Source organism: Salvelinus namaycush, chromosome 32, assembly GCF_016432855.1.
Source record: "Salvelinus namaycush isolate Seneca chromosome 32, SaNama_1.0, whole genome shotgun sequence".
In the NCBI taxonomy this organism is placed as follows: domain Eukaryota; kingdom Metazoa; phylum Chordata; class Actinopteri; order Salmoniformes; family Salmonidae; genus Salvelinus; species Salvelinus namaycush.
Window position 1 is genome coordinate 11,152,122 of NC_052338.1, and position 20,189 is coordinate 11,172,310.

The following is a 20,189-nucleotide window of genomic DNA, read 5'->3' on the forward strand; positions in this document are numbered from 1 at the left end:
GCTGTCCCCAGTCCACCTGGCCGTGCTGCTGCTCCAGTTTCAACTGTTCTGCCTGCGGCTATGGAACCCTGACCTGTTCACCGGACGTGCTACCTGTTCCAGACCTGCTGTGTTCAACTCTCTAGAGACAGCAGGAGCGGTAGAGATACTCTTAATGATCGGCTATGAAAAGCCAACTGACATTTACTCCTGAGATGCTGACTTGCTGCACCCTCGACAACTACTGTGATTACTATTATTTGACCATGCTGGTCATTTATGAACATTTGAACATCTTGGCCATGTTCTGTTATAATCTCCACCCGGCACAGCCAGAAGAGGACTGGCCACCCCTCATAGCCTGGTTCCTCTCTAGGTTTATTCCTAGGTTTTGGCCTTTCTAGGGAGTTTTTCCTAGCCACCGTGCTTCTACACCTGCATTACTTGCTGTTTGGGGTTTAAGCTGGGTTTCTGTACAGCACTTTGAGATATCAGCTGATGTAAGAAGGGCTATATAAATACATTTGATTTGATTTTGATTTGAACCAGCGAGCCAGCACAACAGCCCATTCAGCAACCTGCTTAGGTCTGCGATGCCCATTTATCCATCCCAGATAAATATGACGCTACGCCATCCAAATGCTGTGTCTTCCTACTTCAGTGCTCCCTCTGCTTTAAACAAGATGGGAGCTCCCACCACGAGAGGTCCAAGGTTGCCATAGTTATTTCTCTGCTGACTGGGCGGGCGTTGGAATGGGCTACGGCCGTCTGGGAGAGAGGAGAGGAGGAGCTAGATTCCAATGAAGGGTTTTTGGCTCTGTTTTAAAGGTATCTTCAATCATCCCCCGGAGGGCAAAGAGGGAGGGGGTCTGCTTCAATTACAGCAGGGGACCAGATGGATGTCGAGTACGCGCTCACCTTCCAGACAGTAGCAGCATCCAGTGGATGGAATGAGCCGGCGCATCGTATGCTTTTCAGAAGAGGTCCTCGCGAGGAGGTCCAGATGGAACTGGCCGAGACAACAACCTCACCTTGGATGCACTCATTGCGATGGCCATCCGTCTGGATAACCTACTTCTGGAGCATCGGTACTCTCATCGCTTCTCTTCCTCCCTCAGCAAACACTCAGGATCAGAGCCTGAACCCATGGGGGTAGGGGTCACATGCCTCCCCGTGGCGGAGCGCCGCAGAAGGATACAGCTGGGGCTCTGTCTGTACTGTGGGCAAGGAGGGCACAAGCTCCAGCGGTGTCCGGCACTTCCAAATCCGCGATCCACAAGAGCAGAGGGATGGTCACGTGATCTTCCACCCCCTGGTGCAGGAGTGAGTATTCCACCTTCATCCCTTTCTGCTTGGCTCTTTTTGGTGTCCATCACACTAGTTGACTGTCACTCATGTACTGTGTCTACAGCATTAGCAGGGAACTTTATTGACCAGACCCTTGCCTCCTCTCTTAACATAATTTCATACCCGCTCTCCTCTCCTTTTCCAGTTCTAGTCCTCGATAGTCGGCCTTTAGGATCCGGAACCATCACACACATCACCCAACCACTCAACCTCACGTGGAGTCCATTCATCAGAAGAACATCCTCTTCTTCATTACCAGTGCCTCCCAGGGCCTCTCTTGGCTTCAATGCCGTAACCCTACCATCTCATGGTCGAGGATGAGAATCACAGACTGGTCACCCGACTGCTGGAGGACCTGCTTCCCTGTACCCTGTGGTTCCACATTGGTTGAGTCCTGTGGTTGCCCTTCAGCCCAACATCCCGGAGGTATAACAGGACCTGCGGAATGTATTCTCCAAGATCCGCGCCACCTGTCTTCCTCCTCATCGCCCCTGGGACTGTGCCATCAACCTGCTTGCAGGTGCAGCACCTCCGCGCAAACGCATCTGCCCTCTGTCGGTGGCTGAGACCCAGACCATGTAGGATTACATCCAAGAGGCGCTCCAACAAGGTTTCCTCTGCACATCCACTTCTCCTGCGTCGGCTGGTTTCTTCTTCATGGCCAAGAAGGATAGAGGGTTACATTGACTACATTGACTACAGAGGACTCAATGAGATTACCACAAAGTATCGGTACCATCTCCCGTTGGTGCCGGCAGCCATCGAACAGGGCTGCGGGGCTGGTTCTTTACCAAACTGGACCTGCGGAGTGCTTACAATCTCATCTGCATCCGGGAGGGGGATGAGTGGAAGATTGCGTTTAGCATGATGTCTGGTCACTACGAGTACTTGGTGGTGCCATTTGGCTTAGCCAATGCTCCGTCAGTGTTCCAGGCATTCGTTAATGAGGTGTTCAGGGACATGCTAGGATGCCAGGTGGTCGTGTATACCGATGACATCTTGATCTTCTCGGCTGCCCCGGAGAATCACATCACTCACGTTCGAGCAGTCCTGGAACGCCTCCCGGCTAACCATCTGTTCGTCAAGGCTGAGAAGTGCCAATTTCATCAGAGGGCTGTCTCCTTAGGCTACCAAATCAGTCCGCAGGGAGTGAGGATGGATGACAAGAAGGTAGATGCAGTCAGGTCATGGCCAGTCCCAACCACCATAAAGGGGTTGCAACGGTTTTTGGGGTTTGCCAACTTCTACCGCCGTTTCATCAGGAACTTCAGCTCTGTCGCCGCTCCTCTCACCTCTCTCCTTAAGGGAGGCCCCCGTAGGTTGGTGTGGAGCCCAGCAGCCGACAAGGCCCTTTGACTACTCAAGGGACGTTTCACCTCCGCCCCATTGCTCAAACATCCAGATCCCACTAAATATTTTGTGATGGAGGTGAATGCTTCAGAGGTAGGCGTGGGGGCAGTTCTGTCTCAACAACAGGGTAACCCACAGAAGTTGTACCCATGTGCTTTTTACTCTAATAAATTATTCCCTGCAAAGAGGAATTACGACGTCGGTGTATGTGAGCTCCTGGCGGTGAATTTGGCATTAGGGCGTGGAGACACTAGCTGGAGGGCGCCAAGGAACAATTCGTCATTCTCACCGACCATCGGAACCTGGAGTACATACGGACAGCGAGGAGGCTGAATCTGCGCCAAGCAAGGTTGGCATGGTTCTTCAAGGTTTGACTTCACGCTGAGCTACCACCCAGGTTCCAAGAACACCAAGGCTGATGCCCTGTCCCGCATCTACGATTCCAGAGAGGGTCCTGTCCAGAATGTGCCTATAATCCCATCCTCCCGAGTCGTAGCTTCTTTGGTCTGGGACATAGATGTGGACATCCGCCAGGCTCTGGAGAGGGAGCCCGCACCCACTAACTGTCCTTCCGAGCGCATTTACGTTCCTACAGGGATAAGGGACCGGCTGCTGACCTGGGAACACCCAGCTGTCGCCACTGGACATCCAGGTATTTTTCGCACTTCCCAATCCATCCCTGGGAAATACTGGTGGCCCACCTTAGTGCAGGATGTCACTTGCTATGTCAACTCCTGTTCCGTATGTGCCCAAACCAAATCCCCCCGGAACACTCCAGCAGGGAAGCTCCTTCCCCTTCCTGTGCCTCAGCATCCCTGGTCCCATCTATCCTTTGACTTTGTTACTGATCTCCCCTCCTCTGACAGTTTCATCATCATTTTGGTGTTTGGGGGTAGATTTTCCAAATCCAATCGTTTAATCTCTCTTTTTTTTCTTCTTTTTTTTACCCCCTTTAATCCCCAATTTTCGTGGTATCCAATCGCTAGTAATTACTATCTTGTCTCATCGCTACAACTCCCGTACGGGCTTGGGAGAGACGAAGGTCGAAAGCCATGCGTCCTCCGAAGCACAACCCAACCAAGCCGCACTGCTTCTTAACACAGCGCGCCTCCAACCCGGAAGCCAGCCGCACCAATGTGTCGGAGGAAACACCGTGCACCTGGCCCCCTTGGTTAGCGCGCACTGTGCCCGGCCTGCCACAGGAGTCGCTGGAGCGCGATGAGACAAGGATATCCCTACCGGCCAAACCCTCCCTAACCCGGACGACGCTAGGCCAATTGTGCGTCGCCCCACGGACCTCCCGGTCGCGGCCGGCTGCGACAGAGCCTGGGCGCGAACCCAGAGACTCTGGTGGCGCAGCTAGCGCTGCGATGCAGTGCCCTAGACCACTGCGCCACCCGGGAGGCCCTTAATCTCTCTTTTTAATCTCTCTTTCTCTCTTTCTGGTCTCCCTACTCCCTACCTGCACTTCTTCAGCAGGTCTTCTGGCATTATGGCTTTCCGGAGGACATTGTCTCCGACCGTGGTCCCCAATTCACATCATGGGTATGGAAAGTGATAAATGAGGTAAAAAAGCATGTGAAATTACTATTGTTTACTTTTGCACTTTTCACAACCAGGACAGGACGATAGAGGGGGGGGGGGGGGGGGGGTAAAAAAGAGACAGCAACAAAGAAGACTAAGAGACAGCAACAGACTATGAAGAGAAAGCAATGGAGAAAGGCAGAGGAGGGGTCAGCACACAGTAGACTGTATCACTTAAAGCTGCTCTATGGATTCTAATTACTGCACATTGTGTGGTGTGTGTGTGTGTGTGTGTGTGTGTGTGTGTGTGTGTGTGTGTGTGTGTGTGTGTGTGTGTGTGTGTGTGTGTGTGTGTGTGTGTGTGTGTGTGTGTGTGTGTGTGTGTGTGTGTGTGTGTGTGTGTGTGAAAGAGAGAGGGTGTTTGGATACTGTTGGATTCCTTAATCCCACAGTAACTCCTGTAATTGGGTACTGGCAGTGTCTGCTTTAGCAGGAAGGTGCAACTTAACTGAAAAATATATCATATCTCAATGTTGTGTAATCTCAATGTTCAACTAAAAGTGCACCAAATTTATGGATTTAGCTGTTGAAATTCCTTATTTTTTGTCCAGGGAAGGAGCCCCTCAGACACCCCTACTGGCTTTGGGCTAAGCCCTGAATGTCTTCAAATCCTGGAAACGCTTTGGTCTTTTGACCAATCACATCAGATCTTTTCACATTAGATCTTTTTCAGAACTGATCTGATTGTCAAAAGACCAATTAGTGAAAAAAATATCAGAATTGGGCTGCCTGTCTAAACACAGCCATGGTGGCGTAGCCGGAAGATCAGAACGCCGTGAACCAAGAGGATGTGGGTGGTACCGGAAGAAAAGATGGCGGAAATGGATGCTGAGTTCGAATCAAGCAGCGCGTCGAGTGAAGTTGGTGAAGACGAATGTTCTGAATGGACAACAGTAGTAGCGAAAGCTGGAACAAAAAGGAATTTGGAGTGGAGGATACGTGTATGAATGATAATGAATCTCTTCTTGTTGGGGTGCGTTTGTTGAGTAAGGATACATATATGGGAAACCCGTTTGAGGTGTCGAAATGGTGAAGTATGCGCTGGGGAAATTGGAGTCTGTCAGAGTGACCAGGAGTGGTCTTATTTAGATTAATTTATATTTCTGAAGAACAGAGGAAGATTGCAGTGAGCCTCAAAAGTATCAGAACAAAATAAGTTTGGTGTTTTGAACTTCGGAGTAGAGCACCCGTCAAAGTAGTCATCTCAGGGGCGACGACGGATTTTCAGGTTGAATACCTGAAGAGATTTCCTGGTGTGGTTGGTGCCCGGTGTCTGACCCGATTGGTGAATGGAGAAAAATAATAAAGTCTGTCAGTCCTGTTGTTTTTTGACAAAGAGCAAATACCTACACAAGAGCTTTCGTCCCCAAACTACTGCAGTGTAAGAACTGTAAAGGATTTGGCCATGTTTCTAATGTGTGCAGACAGACAGAGTATATTGAAGAACGGTGTGTAGAAGGACGACCGTGTTGCAATTATGGTGGGGATCATGATCCCGAGGTCCTGGAGTGCCCTGTAAAGGTGAAGGAGATTGAGGTGGCAAAAATTAGAGCAGTCAATCGAATCTCCTATGCGGAGGCGATTTAAAATAATTTAGGAAACAAGTGATGCTAGTGAAGATATGGTAGTGGACGCACCACAGCCTGTAGTAAATGTTTGCTGCCAGTCAAAAGATACCATGTGTCAAAAAGGTGGGTTTTGTGGCTTTCATTGCCACAGTTATAAACTGTACGGCACAAGTCTCATAGAAGTCTAAGAAACTGAACATTATTGTGGTTGCGGCAGAAAAGTTTTGGGGATTTAAGGATTTTACATCTAAAGACAAGGGGTACTGGCATTGGAAGACCTGCCCTCCAAGGTTCCCCTTGAGCCTGCGTAGGGATCAGATCTTATTTTATATTTAAAAATAGTTGTTTGATTTAGTTTAGTATTGTATTTTGGGGTGGTTTGGTAAATCCTGTTTTCATCTCGCACAGTAGGTGAATAATAATTACTGTATAAATGAACATGCACAATGTAATCATGTATGTCAAAGTGTGTCAACTATGTAAGTTGAAAACACTAATGTTAAAAGCACTGTGTGTCACGCCCTGACCTTAGAGATCCTTTTTATGTCTCTATTTTGGTTTGGTCAGGGTGTGAGTTGGGGTGGGCATTCTATGTTTTGTTTTTCTACGATTTTCTATTTCTATGTTTTGGCCAGGTATGGTTCTCAATCAGGGTCAGCTGTCTATCGTTGTCTCTGATTGGGAACCATACTTAGGTAGCCTTTTTTCCCACCTGTCTTTGTGGGAAGTTGACTTTGTTTAGGGCACATAGCCTTTTGAGCTTCACGTTTTGTATTGTTTATTGTTTTGTGGGCGTCATTTCGAATAAAAGAGAAAATGTATGCTCACCACGCTGCACCTTGGTCCGCTCCTTGACAACAGGCAAAGAGCTGTGAATGGATCAGTGGTTCACCAATTAGGGCCTTGATGGGCTCTGTAACAGTAACAAGGCGTGATGTGTAATGAAACAACAAAAAATTGCGGGAGCGACATTTCTTTGGGACCATCAAATGACGTCCTGACAACTGATACACAGAAATGTTTTGTGTCTAAAGAACATTAATATCTTATGTTCTGAGAACATGGTAACCATGTTCTGTGTATGTTTGGTGTAACATTGATGGAATATTGTCACAGTCGTGTGTATAGGTGGCAGGGAAGTCAGGCGCAGGAGAATCAAAACTTGGTGGAATGGAGTAGTTTAATAACTAAAACACATAACTCCAAAACCATGAAATACAAATGAAACAAAGTGGGTACGAGGACCCGTCGCGCACCAAAATACAAAACACGAAAACTGAACATAAAACAATCTCTGACAAAGACATGAGGGGAAACAAAGGGTTTAAAGACACAACAGGTAATGAATGAGATTGAAACCAGGTGTGTAGGAAGACAAGACAAAACCAATGAAAAATGGATCAATGATGGCTAGAAGACCGGTGACGTCGACCGCCGAGCACCGCCTGAACAAGGAGAGGCTTCGACTTCGGTAGAAGTCGTGACAAATATTCTCCTAACCCTCAGTACCAGTCATAAGTTTGGACACATCTACTCATTCAAGGGTTTTTCTTTATTTTTACAATTTTCTACATTGTAGAATAATAGTAAAGACATCAAAACTATGAAATAACACATATGGAATCATGTCGTAACCAAAAAACAAGTAAAAAGAAAATATATTTTATATTTGAGATTCTTCAAAGTAGCCACCCTTTGCCTTGATGACAGCTTTGCACATTCTTGGCACTCTCTCAACCAGCTTCATGAGGTGTCACGCCCTGACCATAGAGAGCCCTTGGTTCTCTATGGTGTAGTAGGTCAGGGCGTGACTAGGGGGTGATCTAGTATATCTATTTCTATGTTGGTGCTAATGTGGTTCCCAATTAGAGGCAGCTGTCTATCGTTGCCTCTGATTGGGGATCATATTTAGGTAGCTATTTCCCCACCTGTGTTTTGTGGGATATTGATTGTTTGTTAGTGTGTTTGGGCACTATGTCCTCACGGTCTTTGTAAGTTTTGTTATTATGGTGTTGTTAGTTTCACTTAAATAAATATTTGGAACTATACTCACGCTGCGCCTTGGTCCGCTCATTTCCAAGATCGTGACATGAGGAATGCTTTAACAACAGTTTAGAAGGAGTTCCCACATGCTGAGCACTTGTTGGCTGCTTTTCCTTCACTCTGTGGTCCAACCCATCCCAAACCATCTCAATTGGGTTGAGTTCAGGTGATTGTGGAGGCCAGGTCATCTGATGCAGCACTCCATCACTCTCCTTCTTAGTCAAATAGCCCTTACACAGTCTGGAGGTGTGTTGGGTCATTGTCCTGTTGAAAAACAAATGATAGTCCCACTCAGCTGGATGGGGTATCGCTGCAGAATGCTGTGGTAGCCATGTTGGTTAAGTGTGCCTTCAATTCTAAATAAATCACCGTCATCAGCAATGCACCCCAACACCTCCTCCTCCATGCTTCACGGTGGGAACCACACATGCGGAGATCATCCGTTCACCTACTCTGCGTCTCACAAAGACACGGCGGTTGGAACCAAAAATCTCAAATTTCGACTCAGACCAGAAGGAAAGATTTCCACCAGTCTAATGTCCGTTGCTCGTGTTCATGGCCCAAGCAAATCTCTTATTATTGGTGTCCTTTAGTAGGGGTTTCTTTGCAGAAATTCGACCATGAAGGCCTGATTCACACATTTTCCTCTGAACATTTGATGTTGAGATGTGTCTGTTACTTGAACTCTATGAGTTGCAATCTGAGGTGAAGTTATTTGTCGATTTCTGAGGCTGGTAACTCTAATTAACTTTCCTCTGCAGCAGAGGTAACTCTGGGTCTTCCTTTCCTGTGGTGGTCCTCATGAGAGCCAGTTTCATCATAGCACGTTTTTGCGATTGGACTTGAAGAAACTTTCTTGGAAGTTCTTGAAATGTTCTGGATTGACTGACCTTCATGTCTTAAAGTAATGATGAACTGTCTTTTCTCTTTGCTTATTTGAGCTGTTCTTGCCATAATAATGACTTTGAATTTTACCAAATGGGGCTATATTCTGTATACCAGCCTACCTTGTCACAACACAACTGATTGGCTCAAATGCATTAAGAAGGAAATAAATTCTACAAATTAATTGAAATGCATTCCAGGTGACTACCTCATGAAGCTGGTTGAGAGAATGCCAAGAGTGTGCAAAGCTGTCATCAAGGCAAAGGGTGGCTACTTTGAAGAATCTCAAATATAAAATATATTTTTATTTGTTTAACACTTTTTTGGTTACGACATGATTCCATATGTGTTATTTCATAGTTTTGATGTCTTCACTATTATTCTACAATGTAGAAAATAGTAAAAATAAAGAAAAACTCTTGAATGGGTAGGTGTGTCCAAACTTTTAACTGGTACTGTACATACAATGTTCACCTAACTAACAGAAAACTGGACACTCAAACAGGAGAACATTACAGGTAGAATTGTTAGCTGGGAAGATCTCAATTGCATACTCTCTACAGAGAGAGGACGCATGGAGTATGCAATTGAGATCTTCCCCATGTGCCTCTCCCACACCTTTAACCACCTGTACATAATTAACACATGAAAACACACACTACATGATTAAATTGACTTTTTGGGTTGAAACACACATGCACAGCAATACAAACGTGCCTTTGGTGTTGGTAGTAGTCTATGAGGGTAATAGGCAAGAGAGTTCTGGAGAGCAGAATGAATAGAACCAGGTAACGTATTTTTACAGACTTAATGACAACTACACTATCTGTCCATTGAGTCAATAAGTCTTTTTGTTTAAGTATTTGTGACCAACAGATGCATATCTGTATTCCCAGTCATGTGAAATCCATAGATTAGGACCTAATTTATTTATTTAAATTGACTGATTTCCTTATATGAACTCTAACTCAGAAAAATCTTTGAAATTGTTGCGTTTATATTTTTGTTCAGTGTACATCATAAGCGAGAATCGAACCGACAGAGTAGTCCTATATATGCACTTTGAAGGTAGCATCCCTAACTGCTAGACCACCCCAGGCCATGATTGAATTCAATTTTGACTGTTCATAACCTTAGGATACACTCCACACTTGTATGTCGTAGCCTAGTGGAGACAAATATCTATCTTGTGTTATTAAACTATATAAAACGAGGTTGTTGATGTGTATGGCATTTCAGATCCATTTTTGTACATTTGAATGTTGCAGGAATAGGACCTAGGCCTAGCGTTTTGAGCGAGTGAGAGAATATTATTTTGATAGCAGGCCTGATCCCAATGACTCCACTGCCTCCGCATGGAGAAAGAGAACTGCTCATTGTCAGGGAATCAAATCAAATCTAACTTTATTTGTCACATGTGCCGAATACAACAAGTTCAGACCTTACCGTGAAATGCTTACTTACAAGCCCTTAACCAACAGTGCAGTTGAAGAAGAGTAAATAAATAAACGAATGTAAAAAAAATAATAAAAAGTAACACAATAACATGACAATAACGAGGCTATATACAGGGGGTACCGGTACCGAGTCAGTGTGCGGGGGTACATGTTAGAGGTAATATGTACATGTAGGTAGGGGTGAAGTGACTATGCATAGATAATAAACAGCGAGTAGCAGCAGTGTACAAAACAAATGGAGGGGGGTCAATGTAATAGTAGTCCGGGGGTAGAAGCTGTTAAGGAGCCTTTTGGTCCTAGACTTGGCGCTCTGGTACCGCTTGCCGTGCGGTAGCAGAGAAAAGGCTATGACTTAGGTGACTGGAGTCTCTGACAATTTTATGGGCTTTCCTCTGGCACCGCCTATTATATAGGTCCTGGATTGCAGGAAGCTTGGCCACAGTGATGTACTGGGCCGTACGCACTACCCTCCGTAGCGCCTTACTGTACGGTCAGATGCCGAGCAGTTGTCATACCAGGCAGTGATGCAACCGGTAAGGATGCTCTCGATGGTGTAGCTGTTGAACTTTTTGAGGATCTGGGGACATATGCCAAATCTTTTCAGTCTCCTGGGGGGGAAAAGGTTTTGTTGTGCCCTCTTCACAACTGTCTTGGTGTGTTTGGACCATGATAGACCGTTGATGATGTGGACACCAAGGAACTCGAAACTCTCGACCCGCTCCACTACAGCCCCGTTGATGTTAATGGGAGCCTGTTCGACCCGCCTTTTTCTGTAGTCCATGATCAGCTCCTTTGTCTTACTCACATTGAGGGAGAGGTTGTTGTCCTGGCACCACACTGCCAGTTCTCTGACCTCCTTCCTATAGGCTGTCTCATCGTTGTCGGTGATCAGGCCTACCACTGTTGTGTCGTCAGCAAACTTAATGATGGTGTTGGAGTCGTGTTTGGCCACGCAGTCGTGGGTGAACAGGGAGTACAGGAGGGGACTAAGTACACATCCCTGAAGGGCCCCAGGGTTGAGGATCAGCGTGGCAGATGTGTTGTTGCCAACACTTACCACCTGGGGGTGGCCTGTTAGGAAGTCCAGGATCCAGTTGCAGAGGGAGTTGTTTAGTCCCAGGGTCCTTAGCTTAGTGATGAGCTTCGTGGGCACTATGGTGTTGAACGCTGAGCTGTAGTCAACTAATCATGAGGCTCATTTGAATTTCCTGACGCAACAGGACAATTCTCAGTGGCAAAAGAGTAATCAAGTTAAGATCCGACATCTGTAGGGGTTAAAAATAAAAGTACATCAACTTATCAATTAATTTTTTCCAAGTTGGTTACTATGCTGTGAAAAAGTTGTATTTCACTAGTCCAAAAAAAAGTTATAGGACAGATGCTCCTTTTCTGTGTCCTGCCCTAGCCCTATCCCTATCCCCATTGGCCAATACCACTGCTTTGTTCTCATTCGCAAATTCTTGGTAGGGTTGCTGTCTCTGGTTGGTTGGTGAGGGGCAATTATCGGTAACTTAGTGGTAGCGAAGGTTGATATGATTGGATCTCACTACCAGACATTTCCAAGGGAGAATCTCATTTGAGTTTCCTTGATTCCTTAAATCCTATATTTTCGCCTCTTCAACAAAACCCATTGGATAAGAAGGTCAGAGGTCCCGCCCCTCTGACCTTCTCATCCAATGGGTTTTGTTAAAGAGGCGAGAAGAGAGCATGCGAGGAATCAATAAAATTCTCCCTTAAACTCACCGTTGTCAGGGGGGTCCTCAAGGCTGGTTGTTGCGTCTTGCTCAGCAACCGCACCCGACTTGAGCTCGAGACAGGAGTGTGCTGAAGGAAGCGCAATAGCGAGAGCATCCTTGAGAAGCCACTGAATCACAACAATAATTTCGGACTGAGGAAAATACGACGGTCAAACTTCGTCGCCTCCTCGCCCGGCTGATATAGCCTACTGACCAAAAGAAAAAGCGCAGGGACAATATCATTCATGGAAATAAATTAGAAGCCTGCGAGTTTAATTTGTTGTTATTTTTTATTTTTGGGGGACAACAGCCTTTTGAACCACAAAATGGCTGAGATAACCAATTTAAGACCAGCATATGGTAAGACATATTATTAAATGTTTTTCCTCATGATAAATAACATGCCAGACAGCTGTTTTAGGCTAACCGAAAAAAAATGAGTGTTTCTCAGGTGCTCAGATTCTAAGTGGTGTCTCGTTGGCCTAACAAGGCTGGCCAGGGGCTACATTCGTTGTTTAGTCTCGTTTTTTTGTACTATATTCAATTCATTTCATGTTTGAAATTAAATAGCACACGTCGATTTAACATTTAATACGACACGAGTGACGTGTAGCCTACATTGTTGAGTCCCCCTTGTGAGTCTTATCTCCTACAGTGGATGTTATTCTGATAATTAAATACAGTAGCTTTAAACCAATAGCAGGAAGACATCAAAAAGCACCCTAGAATATGGGAAGCCTCTTTAAACTATGTGGATTTAGGGTGCATGTATTTTTTTTATCAACAATGTTCAGAGGGGAGAACACAGACCTATCAAGGCCTCGACAGTGTCAACGATTCTAATCATTTTAAAACTGAGCATAGGCCTGTTGTCTATGTTTAATTTGTTGGGATTACAAATAGGCCTATACATGAAAATGTATGGTCATGCGTGCGTTAGTTTCCGGCAGTAGCCACTATTGCTTCGTCATATTTTGTATTGTAGGAGGAATGTTGGCAGGGGATATGGACTGAATGAAAATGTGCCTTTTGACATTTATATATAAACAAATATATATTGACTTCTGGTTAATGTCGTGCGCGGTACAGGTTTATTGTTAAGGGTGAGACCCGTTTGGACGGCACTTCTCCATCCTTCTCGAATGGCTTTTGACTGTGCGTGTGGGTTAGAGAGGATGATGACGTTCAATCTATTCTTGAGGCTTGGCATCAACTGTGCACGACTGCCCGCTCTTCTATTATTTTAAAGAACATCTATCCGAATTGCTGAACTGGACCCTTTGTCCATAGCGTAACAGAACATTTGGGCAGGGTGGATGGTGGTCTCTCACGTCTGCCCAAAAACCTCACTCGCTGGGCAATCAATTTGCGTGCTCATTGTAATCTAGTTAAGTCACCATGGGATGGTGGGAAGCATTGATGGATGTTTTGCCAATAGCCTAGTGCACCATGCTCCCGTGTCAGAGTTAAAGCATAAACGATGGGGCTTAACTCTGGGCAGAATGTCATTATTTAGAGAATGAGTGGACAAAGATTTCAAAACTAGCTACACCCAGTCACATGCATATATTTAGCTTACTGTATAAATATATGGTTTACACCTGCAATTACTCAACAATCGATTACACAACAACCAGCGCAGACAACTAACAGGACAGGATGAGACATCACATTGACAAAATCAGTAAGAAACATTCAAACTCTCCTCCTCTTTTCCAAACCGAATAGTCTTTGAAAATAAATGACCTCCTGTAGAGATTGTTTTGTGTGTGCAGTGAAGGGTAGAGGTGCTAATGTTGTTTGTTTGTGTCTGGAGTGTTGGAGCAGCTCCTCAGTGAGAGGGCGTGGGGTCTAATTACACCAACAAAAGGACTCTCTGTTATATCTTCTCGTCATTATCAATTTATCTGCATTGTTAAATTCATATTAGCATAATTCCTCTCCTTAACAGATAGCTACACACACACACACACACACACACAGAGAGTACCAGTCAAAAGTTTGGACACACCTACTCATTCAAGTTTTTTTCTATATTTTTACTATTTTCTACATTGTAGAATAATAGTGAAGAAATCAAAACTATGAAATAACACATATGGAATCATGTATTATCCAAAAAAGTGTAAAACAAATCAAAATATATTTTATATTTGAGATTATTCAAAGTAGCCAGCCTTTGTGTTGATGACAGCTTTGTACACTCTTGGTACTCTCTCAACCAGCTTCACCTGGAATGCTTTTCCAACAGCAGTCTTGAAGGAGTTCCCACATATACTGAGCACTTGTTGGCTGCTTTTCCTTCACTCTGCGGGCCAACTCATCCCAAACCATCTCAATTGGGTTGAGGTCGGGTGATTGTGGAGGCCAGGTCATCTGATGCAGCACTCATCACTCTCCTTCTTGGTGAAATAGCTCTTACACAGCCTGGAGGTGTGTTGGGTCATTGCCGTGTTGAAAAACAATTATAGTCCCACTAAGCGAAAACCAGATGGGATGGCATATCACTGCAGAAGGCTGTGGTAGCCATGCTGGTTAAGTGTGCCTTAAATTCTAAATAAATCACTGGCAGTGTCACCAGCAAAGCACCCACACACCATCCCACCTCTTCCTCCATGCTTCACGATGGGAACCACACAGGCGGAGATCATCCGTTCACCTACTCTGCGTCTTACAAAGACACGGCGGTTGGAACCAAAAATATCAATTTGGACTCATCGGACCGAAGGACAGATTTCCACCAGGGTAATGTCCATTGCTTGTATTTATTGGCCCAAGCAAGTCTCTTCTTCTTATTGGTTTCCTTTAGTAGTGGTTTCTTTGCAGCAATTCGACCATGAAGGCCCGATTCACGCAGTCTCTGAACATTTGATGTTGAGATGTGTCTGTTACTTGAACTCTTTGAGTTGCAATCTGAGGTGCAGTTAATTGCCGGTTACTGAGGCTGGTAACTCTAATGAACTTATCCTCTGCAGTAGAGGTAACTATGGGTCTTCCTTTCCTGTGGCGGTCCTCGTGAGAGCCAGTTTCACCATAGCTCTTGATGGTTTTTTCAACTGCACGGATTGACTGACCTTCTTGTCTTAAAGTAATGATGGGCTGTCATTTCTCTTTGCTTGTTTGTGCTGTTCTTGCCATAATATGGACTTGGTATTTTACCAAATAGGTCTATCTTCTGTATACCACCCCTACCTTGTCACAACACAACTGATTGGCTCAAATGCATTAAGAAGGAAATAAATTCCACAAAATGATCTTTTAATAAGGCACACATGATAATTAAAATGCATTCCAGGTGACTACCTCATTAAGCTGGTTGAGAGAATGCCAAGAGTGTGCAAAGCTGTCATCAAAGCAAAGGGTGGCTACTTTGAAGAATCTCAAATTCTTATTGGTGTACTTATTTGGCATTACATTTTTTAAATTTTAACCATTATTTAACTAGGCAAGTCAGTTAAGAACAAATTCGTATTTACAATGACGGCCTACCCCGGCCAAACCCTCCCCTTACACGGACGATGCTGGGCCAATTGTGCCCTATAGGACTCCCGATCACGGCCGGTTGTGATATAGCCCGAGATCGAACCAGGGTCTCTAGTGACGCCTCTGGCACTGAGATGCAGTGCCTTACATGCTGACCAAACCGGATACGTGCATGCGCCATCGTGTGCATGTTGATTTTGTAACCCCACACCAGACACGATCATGACATGCAGGTTGAAATATCAAAACAAACTCTGAACCAATTCTATTAATTTGGGGACTGGTCGAACGAACAGCATTAAACATTTATGGCAATTTAGCTAGCTCGCTTGGTTTTGTCCTGGGATATAAACATTGGGTTGTTATTTTACCTGAAATGCACAAGGTCCTCTACACCGACAATTAATCCACAGATAAAACGGTAAACTGAATTCCTTTCTCTTGTCATCTCTCCTCCTTCCTCAGGCTTCTTTTTCTTTTTTGGACTTTATATGGCGGTTAGCAACCAACTTTACGGTGCATTACTACAACCGACTGGAGTGTAGACGTCAGTTCATCTTTCAATCACCCACGTGGATATATGCTCCTAAACACCAATGAGGAGATGGCACATGCTCTTAAAAACCAATAAGGAGATGGGAGAGGACGGACTTGCAGCGCATTGAGCGTCACAAATAGAACCAATTTCTATTGTGGCGCCTGCCCACGCAGACGCTCCCTAAGGCGAGCGAGCAGTGTGGGTGCAATGATTGACTAGCACGTATGTGTAAAGTTGCGAGCGGTGTGGTCAGCATGTTAGACCGCTGCGCCACTCGGGAGCACAGTTCCCTTATGTTATTGCCTTTCTTTGTCTCTTCGGGGGTACATGTCTTACTGAGGCAGACTAGCCTGGATGAAGGGGTGAGCTGACAGTGACACACAGTCCTACCCTACCCTCCTCACCTCTCTTCCTCTCCCTCCCTCCATCTCTCTCTGTACCTTCTCTCTGCAGTGTGTCCGGCCTAGCCGGAACAGCGCTTGTGATTTAATGCCATAGTGACAAGCCCCTTTCTCACCCAGTGGTGAAATACAGCACAATCCACCTCGGGACAAGATGTCTGTCTGTATTACTCATGTTCACCGAGATTTCAAGATGAAGAAACACACACCGAGAAAGCTAACGTTGTGTGAAAGGTGGTTTAGATAGTCTTTTAGCTTAGTCCTGTGAAGCTGAGCAGCAGTGATTTACCTCAGCGTGTTGATGGCAGTAGGGGAGATGGATGTTTACAGATGTTTCGTCTTTGTTAATGTCTTACTGTGTGACATATGTTGTACATGTAAGAGGGAAAATAGATTGCTTACAAGAACATTTATATGAGTGTTTGGGTTATTTGAAAAATTCTTGAGACACATGACTCTGTGTAGCGGAGGTACTTCAGAATGTAATGTTTCCATGCACCTTGACGTCACCTTTCAGGAAGTTAGCGGTCACTCCTGAACGGGATGGTTTGCCACTTAAAGGGTAGGAAACATGAGTTTTTACTCACCAATGTAACAACACAGTGTGGTCAAAGACTTAGTAACTTAGTTGTAGTCACGACCTGGTTACCTATAAGTACAAACATAGTAATGTTTTTGGGTTATTACTAGAGTTGCAAAATTCGGGGAACTTTCAATAAATTCCCTGGTTTTCCCGAAATCGCGGTTGGAGATTTCTAGAAGAATCAGGAGAGAATAAGCAGAAAATCCCGGAATCCCCCAACCACGAATCCTGGAAAACAAGGGAATTTATTGAAGGTTCCAGGAATTTAACAACCCTAGTAGTTACATATTTATTGACTTACTTCCGGATAACTTCTAAAGTACCCTGAACGTCATATGGAGGATCTACTTTTGTGCTAGCTAGCTCAAGCTGGCTAACGTTAGCCACACCTCATGCTAGTCAGTCTTTGTGGCTGTGTTATCTAGTGGGAACCCTTTAGCACGGCAGGCTCTGGTGCTTTATTTCTGTGGGCTCAACGAAAGCTAAAATCATACCTGCTTGCACTAATGGTGTAGTACCTCGTCTGTTCTCCTTTTTGTTTTGTCAACTTTTGGCATGTTCTCTGTTAAGTAGACTACGGGAGTTTTGTAACTTTTCCCACCTCAGAATCCAGATAGCACACAAGCACTAAGCTATCTATTTTGCAGGTAGCCTAGCGGTTAAGAGCGTTTAAGAGCACTTAACCCTAATTGCTTCTGTAAGTCGCTCTGGATAAGAGCGTCCGCTAAATGACTAAAATTTTAAAATGGCTGACTGATTCAGTGCTAAGGTATCTTTAGCAGGCTGGTAAAGCTAATATTAGCAGGCTAGTTGGCTAGCAACCTTGCAAGTTGATTTGTGACAATGCATTCATAAAGTAAACTCAGCAAAAAAATAAATGTCCTCTCACTTTCAACTGCGTTTATTTTCAGCAAACTAAACATGTGTAAATATTTGTATGAACATAACAAGATTCAACAACTGAGACATGAACTGAATAAATTCCACAGACATGTGACTAACAGAAATTGAATAATGTGTCCCTGAACAAAGGGGGGGTCAAAATCAAAAGTAGCAGTCAGTATCTGGTGTGGCCACCAGCTGCATTAAGTACTGCAGTGCATCTCCTCCTCATGGACTGCACCATATTTGCCAGTTCTTGCTGTGAGATGTTACCCCACTCTTCCACCAAGGCACCTGCAAGTTCCCAGACATTTCTGTGGGGAATGGCCCTAGCCCTCACCCTCCGATCTAACAGGTCCCAGATGTGCTCAATGGGATTGAGATCCGGGCTCTTCGCTGGCCATGGCAGAACACTGACATTCCTGTCTTACAGGAAATCACACACAGAACGAGCAGTATGGCTGGTGGCATTGTCATGCTGGAGGGTCATATCAGGATGAGCCTGCAGGAAGGGTACCACATGAGGGAGGAGGATGTCTTCCCTGTAACGCACAGCATTGAGATTGCCTGCAATGACAACAAGCTCAGTCCGAGGATGCTGTGACACACCGCCCCAGACCATGACGGACCCTCCACCTCCAAATGGATCCCGCTCCAGAGTACAGGCCTCGGTGTAACGCTAATTCCTTCGACGATAAACGCAAATCCGACCATCACCCCCGATGAGACAAAACCGCGACTCGTCAGTGAAGAGCACTTTTTGCCAGTCCTGTCTGGTCCAGCGACGGTGGGTTTGTGCCCATAGGCGACATTGTTGCCGGTGATGTCTGGTGAGGACCTGCCTTACAACAGGCCTACAAGCCCTCAGTCCAGCCTCTCTCAGCCTCTTGCGGACAGTCTGAGCACTGATGGAGGGATTGTGCGTTCCTGGTGTAACTCGGGCAGTTGTTGTTGCCATTCTGTACCTGTCCCGCAGGTGTGATGTTCGGATGTACCGATCCTGTGCAGGTGTTGTTACATGTGGTCTGCACGTCCTGTCTCCCTGTAGCGCTGTCTTAGGCGTCTCACAGTACGGACATTGCAATTTATTCCCCTGGCCACATCTGCAGTCCTTATGCCTCTTTGCAGCATGCCTAAGGCACATTCAAACAGATGAGCAGGGACCCTGGGCATCTTTCTTTTGGTGTTTTGGAGTCAGTAGAAAGGCCTTTTTAGTCTCCTAAGTTTTCATAACTGTGACCTTAATTGCCTACCGTCTGTAAGCTGTTAGTGTCCTAATGACCGTTCCACAGGTGCATGTTCAATAATTGTTTATGGTTCATTGAACAAGCAGGGGAATAGTGTTTAAACCCTTTGCTATCAATATCTGTGAAGTTATTTGGATTTTTACGAATTATCTCTGAAAGACAGGGTCCTGAAAAAGGGACGTTTCTTTTTCTGCTGAGTTTATTTGCTTGTAAATTGGCTGAAAATGTATTTGAAACCAGTAGTCATGAGTGCAAACGATTTGGATTAATTTGAAGTTATACATTTGAGGTTATTTCTGTTTAAGTTTACATTATAGGGAGTAGGCTGGTTTACCGGGTCCTCCATATTACATCGCACCCCTTAATAAAAACGTTTTCCTACATGACTTCAGCATTCTTCGGAATTCTGATCGGTAATACAGTATGTAATAACTCCAACAAGTGAAAAGTGAGTTGTAACTTTTGCATTGGGGCTCTTGATGCGTATACTAATTCAAACCCATATGTTACATGTGGTTATGTTTATGCTACGTATCCTTTAATTTAGGGGTTAGAATGAGTGAATTCAGAGTATAGACTGCTGGTTACATTTACTACTCTTCTGGTAATCTAGGCCCAGACGTCACACACATCCTTAATAATACACTCCTCATTTCCTCCTCTCTTCTGTAACTCCCCAACGCTCCTCTCTCCATCATACCCTCATCCTCCTCTTTCTGCCTTACCGTATTCCTCCACAGTCCCACACTTCCCCGCTTGCCTCCTCGCGTATGAATCAGACAATAGAATCATTGCTCGTGATTAACAATTTACTGCAGTCTATGAATAATGGACGCCTCTTGCGTATGCACAGACACGTGTACACACACTTGTTCATTCACGCATTGTGTTCCTTTTGAAATCCTGTATTTCGCCTTCAGTATTGCTATCGAGATATGAACTCACTCAAGGTTTTATTTAATTTAGACCTTGACCTTTTTGGTCTCTCTCTCCTACTCTGTGTCTGTCTCTCAGCGGATGTCTCTAGGCAACGAGAGCTTCTCAGCTGTGCTTTAAAGACTCTCCAAAAAATGCCCCACTGGGGTCACAATGATCAATGGAGTAGG

At 45.0% G+C, this 20,189-nt stretch overlaps 1 protein-coding gene across 1 annotated transcript in view; it reads left to right on the forward strand.

The window, feature by feature from the left end:
* Positions 1–1,029: 1,029 nt before the first annotated feature.
* Positions 1,030–20,189, forward strand: part of LOC120026818 (synaptotagmin-11-like) — a 37,208-nt gene continuing 18,048 nt past the window's right edge. The window contains exons 1-4 of the mRNA XM_038971532.1: positions 1,030–1,131; positions 1,762–1,904; positions 2,085–2,645; positions 3,045–3,328. Coding sequence (XP_038827460.1) covers positions 1,030–1,131; positions 1,762–1,904; positions 2,085–2,645; positions 3,045–3,328 — 1,090 coding nt within the window. The remainder of the gene's footprint in view (positions 1,132–1,761; positions 1,905–2,084; positions 2,646–3,044; positions 3,329–20,189) is intronic.